Source organism: Entamoeba dispar, genomic scaffold (assembly GCF_000209125.1).
Source record: "Entamoeba dispar SAW760 scf_1105229460873 genomic scaffold, whole genome shotgun sequence".
NCBI classification, from domain to species: Eukaryota; Evosea; order Mastigamoebida; family Endamoebidae; genus Entamoeba; species Entamoeba dispar.
The window spans coordinates 6,279-12,922 of record NW_001854410.1 but is presented as its reverse complement, the minus strand read 5'-3'; the positions used below and the strand labels follow the sequence as shown (position 1 = coordinate 12,922).

General features: G+C 20.8%; 2 protein-coding genes across 2 annotated transcripts, besides 27 other annotated features; one reads left to right on the top strand and one right to left on the bottom strand.

Moving 5' to 3' along the window:
- Positions 1-51: 51 nt before the first annotated feature.
- Positions 52-222: a microsatellite.
- A 446-nt stretch (positions 223-668) lies between these two features.
- Positions 669-718: a sequence feature (AT_rich).
- A 22-nt stretch (positions 719-740) lies between these two features.
- Positions 741-1,028: a sequence feature (AT_rich).
- Positions 1,029-1,131: 103 nt separating this feature from the next.
- Positions 1,132-1,176: a sequence feature (AT_rich).
- Positions 1,177-1,283: 107 nt separating this feature from the next.
- Positions 1,284-1,451: a microsatellite.
- Positions 1,452-1,454: 3 nt separating this feature from the next.
- Positions 1,455-1,497: a sequence feature (AT_rich).
- A 37-nt stretch (positions 1,498-1,534) lies between these two features.
- Positions 1,535-1,734: a microsatellite.
- A 4-nt stretch (positions 1,735-1,738) lies between these two features.
- Positions 1,739-1,790: a microsatellite.
- On the bottom strand, positions 1,784-2,320 carry EDI_332120 (RNA-binding protein SGN1, putative; the record flags this gene model as incomplete). The annotated part of the gene is made up of 1 exon (XM_001737841.1): positions 1,784-2,320. One exon carries the CDS (start codon positions 2,318-2,320, stop codon positions 1,784-1,786), a length of 537 nt encoding a protein of 178 aa, XP_001737893.1.
- A 1-nt stretch (position 2,321) lies between these two features.
- Positions 2,322-2,372: a microsatellite.
- Positions 2,373-2,468: 96 nt separating this feature from the next.
- Positions 2,469-2,531: a sequence feature (AT_rich).
- A 77-nt stretch (positions 2,532-2,608) lies between these two features.
- Positions 2,609-2,762: a microsatellite.
- Positions 2,763-2,783: 21 nt separating this feature from the next.
- Positions 2,784-2,828: a sequence feature (AT_rich).
- Positions 2,829-3,063: 235 nt separating this feature from the next.
- Positions 3,064-3,119: a microsatellite.
- Positions 3,120-3,124: 5 nt separating this feature from the next.
- EDI_332110 (phospholipid-transporting ATPase, putative) lies at positions 3,125-6,412 on the top strand (the record flags this gene model as incomplete). Its single annotated transcript, XM_001737840.1, has 1 exon — positions 3,125-6,412. One exon carries the CDS (start codon positions 3,125-3,127, stop codon positions 6,410-6,412), a length of 3,288 nt encoding a protein of 1,095 aa, XP_001737892.1.
- Positions 3,275-3,346: a sequence feature (AT_rich).
- Positions 3,453-3,520: a microsatellite.
- Positions 3,633-3,789: a microsatellite.
- Positions 3,634-3,710: a microsatellite.
- Positions 3,870-3,920: a microsatellite.
- Positions 3,942-3,981: a sequence feature (AT_rich).
- Positions 4,335-4,402: a microsatellite.
- Positions 4,903-4,938: a microsatellite.
- Positions 5,051-5,208: a microsatellite.
- Positions 5,095-5,284: a microsatellite.
- Positions 5,560-5,598: a sequence feature (AT_rich).
- Positions 5,737-5,786: a sequence feature (AT_rich).
- Positions 5,915-6,049: a microsatellite.
- An 89-nt stretch (positions 6,413-6,501) lies between the features above and the next one.
- Positions 6,502-6,644: a repeat region.

The following is a 6,644-nucleotide window of genomic DNA, read 5'->3' as shown; positions in this document are numbered from 1 at the left end:
AATATTATTATATTTATCATTCATTTCTCATCGAATTTAATTTTTGTCATATTTTCTTTATTTTCTTTTTCTTTATATTCTTTAGTATTCTTCATCAATCTCATTTGCTTCTTCTTTCTTTTCTTTATTACTATTTTCTTATTTTCTCTTCATTACCATTCTTTTCTCTTTTTGTCATTCTTTTTGTTATTCCTTTGTTATTTCTTTCTTCTTATTTCTTCTATGATGGATCTTCTCCTCTTGAGCATTTTCTTCTTTACCATTTTGTTCATCTCCTGTTTTATGTTTTTCTTCAATTTAATTACTATTCTCTTCTGTACTTTCTTGAATTTTATCTTTCTATCCTCAACTTCATTCTCATTTCTTTATTCTTTGTTCTTCAGTTTCTGTAAATATTTCTTCACTAATTCATATCTTTATTGTTTCTTATAACATTGTACATTCTTTTATGTTGATTTGAATATATTTATATGTGTATTACTTCTTTATCTCATTATCCTCTTTTACTCCACTCTGTTATATCAGTAATTACAATAATCATTATAATTTAAATAATTGATGTTTTCTATCTCAATTCTTCTCTTTAATTATATTCTCTTATGTATTTTCTTTTCATTATCTGTGTTCTAACTTATTGTATTCTAATCAATAATTTCATTAGTTTATTCTATATTTTTTGTAAACAATAATAAATAGAATGAAATAATAAATTAAATTTCACTTTATATTCAATATTCATGAAATATATAAATATTAAATAACAATAATAACATTAAAATTGTTTCATAAAATGGTATGAAAAGAATAATTAATTTCTATTCATAATTCAAATCATTATTATTTTAAAATTATGTTCATTGTTAATTATTATGTTATTTTATTATTTCTATACAAAATAATTTGATATAATCATTAATCAATTCTTATTCTGTTTTTATTATATAAAATACTTTAATTAAATAAAAACATCAATTAATTATTAAATGGAAATTAATTATTTGTTTATATTTCATTTATTGTTATTTATACATTATTCTTTCTGTATTTAATGAACTATTACACAAAATATTAATTATTTCTTTTTCTTCATTCTTATTCATTTTTCTATTTTCTTCAATATCTTATTTCATCAAAATAATTATAATATTTATTTCATTTTAACTTCTATTAATTAATCATTGTGAATAAACAATGAAGAATACTTCTTGTTAAATTAGTATAAATAAAATGAATCTAATGATATAATTCTCTAAATAAACATATTTAATTGATTTCATTATATTATAATTGAATAATGAATATTATATAAACAAATAAAACACACAAAATTTAAAATCAAATCATAAATAAATAATTTGATAATGAATTAATGAGTTAATAGGAATAATGTTGAATAATGAAATATTGAAACAAAGAATAAAAAAATATATTAATAATGATATTTATAAATATTGTATTTTAAATGTTAAATAATAAATATAAATATTTAAAATTAATGAACTCATTCTTCTGTTAGAATTTCATTTTCATTTTTAATTAATAAATGGATATGAAACAAAAGAATAATTAAATTAATAAATGAGTGAATGAAAAAAAAAGAAGATAATATAAGAAGTTAATATATATCAAATATCATCTTAATAGAAAATGTTATTTTTAATAACAAAAAATAAAAGAATGAATAAATAATAACACAAAATAAAACAAATAAATAAATACAAAATGAAATAAATATCAACTTTTGTTGTTCTTTATTTTCTTTTCAATTATATTCTTTTCTTTCTTATCTTAAATTCCCTCGATTATTTCCTCTATATCCTCCTCTCATTCCTCGTGTTCCACGTAAAACTGTTATAAATGTTTTAATTAATTTAGTGGTTGGGTCATTTCTTTTATTATAGTCTTTGATATTAGTACGTTTAACTGCAACACTAATTTCATTCTCCCCTAATTTTGTGCCATTTAAATTAGTGACTGCCCTTTCTCTTGCTTCAACTGAATCTAATTCAATGTATGCATATCGTTTAGAAACTCCACTTTTTGTTAATGGAAGAGTGACTAAAAGAACATTCCCAACAGTGGAAAAGAGTTGTTGAAGTTGTTCTTTAGTAGCATTTGGATCAAGATTAGTAACACAAACTGATCTATTATCACGTTCTCTTTGTTCTTCTGTTGGTTGTGGATATCTTCCATTGAATTTTGGAACACTTTTTGGTGCATTTATTTTAGGTGCTTTTTCTGTTGACGTTTCATCCATAGTCATTGCATTTTGATTGTTCCCACTCACATCTGTTCCTACAAATTTTAAGCGTTGTTCCATGTTTCTTTTCTTCTTTTTCTTTTTTTGTTTTTTTTCCTTCTTTTTTTTTCTTATAGTATATTTTTATTATATTCTTACTATTTTTTATTTCTATTTCTTCTCCTCAAAATTACACTTTATCATCGGGTTATTTCTCTATTCTTTCCCCTATTTATTTTTAAAAAATATTAAAAAACAAAATGAAATAACAAAAAAGAAATAAATTATTTATCAAAAACAAGGATTGTTTTTTGAAATAATGATATGAAGAATGAATAAGATAGGAGCTGAAGTGTGAGAGCTAATAAGAATAAAACATAAACACTAAATGATTAAATAAAAAATAAAAAAATCAAAAGAAGAATAATAATTAATAATGATGTGTTGATATCTAAGTCATCAGAACTAAATGAAAGAATAAACAAATAAGAAAAACAACAAAAGAAATATAAAATAATTCAATCATTATGAAAGACTATCTTTGAAATAATTTATTTCATAAAGTTTATTTTAATAATATGAATAAATTCCATTTCTACATAATCAGTATTGATATTAACAATTTCTTAATAAAACTTTCATCAAATAATAGTTGGATTGTTGAATAAAGTAGATTTTAATTATTGAGACATATTTTTGAAAGAGAAATTTATAGAAAGAAAGGAGTTAGAAAAGACATCACTGAATTAAATAAAAGGTTGTAAAAAATAAGTAAAGTTGGGTAAATGAAAATAATGATGAATCAAGATTAGTTGAATAAGTAGAAAAAGAAATGAAAAAAAAAAAAGAAAAAAAAGAAAAAAAGATATAAAGAAGAAAAGAGAGATGGAGAAAGAGATTGAAATGACAAAATTTGAAGAAGAGAAAGAAGAAGTAAAAAGATTCACAAGATCAATTTATGTTAATATGGAACAAAGTACAAAAAAACATGTTAAAGAGAATTATACAAGAAGTAGAGGATATGGGAAAATTGGGATAATTAAAAAAATTATTATTGAAGAAATAACAAGAATTAGTTTTATTTACTTTTTAATTATTAGTATTATTGAAGGAATAATAACAAAAGAGAAAGAAGGAACAACAATTGCACCATTAATTGTTTTAATTGGAATAACAATTATAAAAGAATGGATTGAAGAATATGGAAGAATTAAAGAAGAAGAAGAAGAAAATAAAGAAAAAGTAACAATAATAAAAGGAGAAAGAAGAAAAAGAAAAGAAATAAAAGATATTAAAGAAGGAGATATGATTGAATTAGAAGAGAATTCAATAGTACCATGTGATTGTATTATTCTTAAAGGAAAAACAAGTATTGAAACGAGTGAAATTAATGGAAGAAATGAATTAGAAAAGAAAGAAGGAATTAAAATAATAAGAGAAAAGACAGAAGAAAAAATAAGAAAAGAAGAAATGAGTTTTTATATTGAAGAACCTAATGAAAAAGAAGAAGAATTTGAAGGAAAAGTTTATATAGGAAAAGAAGAAGAAAATATTGGAATAAAAAATTTTATAAGAAAAGGAAGTATTATAAGAAGTAAAGAAAGAATTATTGTTTTAGCATGTTATATTGGAAAAGAAACAAAAGAAGGAATACAAAAAGAAAAAAGAAGAAAGAAAAGAAGTTATATTGATAATATGAAAGAATTTTATATAATGATAATGATAATAATTTTTATTATTATGGGAATTATTTCAAGTGAATTAAATAAAAGATGGAATGAAGAAAAAGGAGGATGGTATATTAATTATAAAAAAGAAAGTAAATGGAAAATAATTTTAGAAAGAATATATGAATATAGTAGTATTATTCCAATATCAGTAATTATTACAATAGAAATAGCAAGAAATATTCAAAAAAGAAATATTGAAAGAGATGAAGATATGAAAAATAAAAAAGGAAAAGTAAAAGGAAAAAATGCAGGATTAAATGAAGAACTTGGAAGAATAAGTCATATTTTAACAGATAAAACAGGAACATTAACAAATAAATATTTAGTATTTACAAAATGTTCAATAGGAGGAAAAATATATGGAAAAGAAGAAAAAGAAGAAAGTTTTGAAGAAGAAGAAGAAATAATAGAAAATAAAGAAGAAGAAGAAGAAATTGATATAGTAGAAATAGAAACAAAAGAAATTATAGAAGATTATCAAAAAAAAGGAAAACAAGGAAAAATTATAGAAGAATTTTTTAAAGGATTATTAATATGTCAAAGAGTAGAAATTAAAGAAGAAGAAGAAGAAATTGAATATTTTAGTGAAACAAAAGAAGAATTAGCAATAATTGCAGGAAGTAAAAAATGTGGATTTGAAATAATTGAAAGTACAGAAGAAAGTATTTCAATTAATAATAGAGAAAAAAAAATAACATATAGAATATTAAAAAGATATGAAGGAGAAGAAGGAAAAAAAATAGTAATAGTGTATGATGGAAAAGAAATTAAAGTATATTGTAAAGGAAGAGAAAAACATATGAGAGAAGGAATAAAAATGAAAGCAATTAATGGGAAAATTTTAAAAGAAAATGAAGAATTTAATGAAGAAGGATATTTAACAATGATTATAGGAATGAAAAAGATGAAAATAGAAGAATATATAGAATGGGTAGAAAAAGGAGAAAAAGAAGAAGAAATAGAAAAAGATATAATATTAATTGGAATTACATGTGTTGAAGAAAAATTAGAAAAAGGAGTAAAAGAAAGTATTAAAAAATTTCAAGAAGCAGGAATTAAAGTATGGATGGTTACAGGAGATAAAAGAGAAAGAGCAATAAATGTAGGAAAATCAAGTGGAATAATAAATAAAAAGAAAATAACAACAAATATTAAAATAAGAAATGAAGAAGAAGGAGAAAAACAAATAGAAAAAGAATATCAAATAAGAAAAAAAAATAAAAAAGAAAGAGGAAATAATTTAATTATTGATGGAAAATCAATAGAATATTGTTTAAAAGAAAAAAATAAAAAGAAAATTCAAAAAATAATAAAATATAGTGAAAATGCTATATTTTGTGAATGTACAAGAAAACAAAAAGGAAAAATAGTAAAAATAATTCAAGAAATAGAAAAAAAAAGTATATTAGCAATTGGAGATTCAATAAATGATATTGATATGATTAATAAAGCAAATATTGGAATTGGAATAATTAAAGATAAAGAAAATGAAGCAACAAAAATTTGTGATTATTCAATTCCAGAATTTAGATTTTTAGTTAAATTAATATTAATTCATGGAAGATATTGTTATAGACAAATAGGAATTACATTATTTTATTTATTATATAAAAATATTATTCTTATAATGTGTGAATTTATATATAATATGTTTTGTGGAAATTCAATAATACAAATAATTCCAAAAAGTGTTAAAATAGAATATAATACTTTATTTACTTCTTTACCAATATTAATATTTTCAATTTTTGATAGAGATATTCCACCTTATATAATATTTAAATATCCAAAATTATATAAAAATAAAGATTATATTTCACCTATTTCATTTTGTTGGTGGTTATTTAATGCAATTTTATCTTCTTTTACAATATTTTTTATTTCTTATGTTGTATTATATAATGATTCTTTATTAATTAATGGAAAAGTTATTAATTATGATGAATTTACTTTTATTATCTTTATATCTATATTTATTGTTGTTACTTTAAAAGTTTTTTTTATTACAAAACGTTATACTATTCTCAATTTTATTGCTTTATTCTTTTCTATTATTTTATTTATTACTTTATTATTTATTCAACAACTCTTCCCTTCTTTTGATAATTGGTTTTGGTTTAATGTTTTTATTCAAATGCTTCAAACTCCTGTTTTTTATGCTTTAGTATTACTTATTCCTTTAATTTTATTTTCAAAAGATTTCCTTTGGAGACATTTAAAAAGAAAATTTATTCCTTCATCTAATCATATTGCTGAAGAAATCGCTTACAAAAATATTTCTAAAACTTATAATACAATAAAATCAATTAATGAACGTAATCTCTTCTTTCAATCTTCTTGGCATCTTCCTCAAAATCAACATGATTATCTTGATTTTTCTGATTCGGATTCGGATTCCTTTGATCTTGACCATCAAAATGAAATTGAATTAACAAATTATTAATGTATAATTTTTCTTTCTTTTTAATTTATTCTTTTGATGATATTCTTCTTCTTTTCTAATTTATTTTTTCATAATTATTTCATCATTTTAAAATGCAATTAATTAAGTATTAATAGAACTTGTTTCTATTGTTCCTGTCTCAGGGGAGACTAATCCCGTCAATGAGTCTTCGTCATATAATTCAACAACATATGTTTATTTGTGGTAGAAGTAATGTTCAATGATATCCATC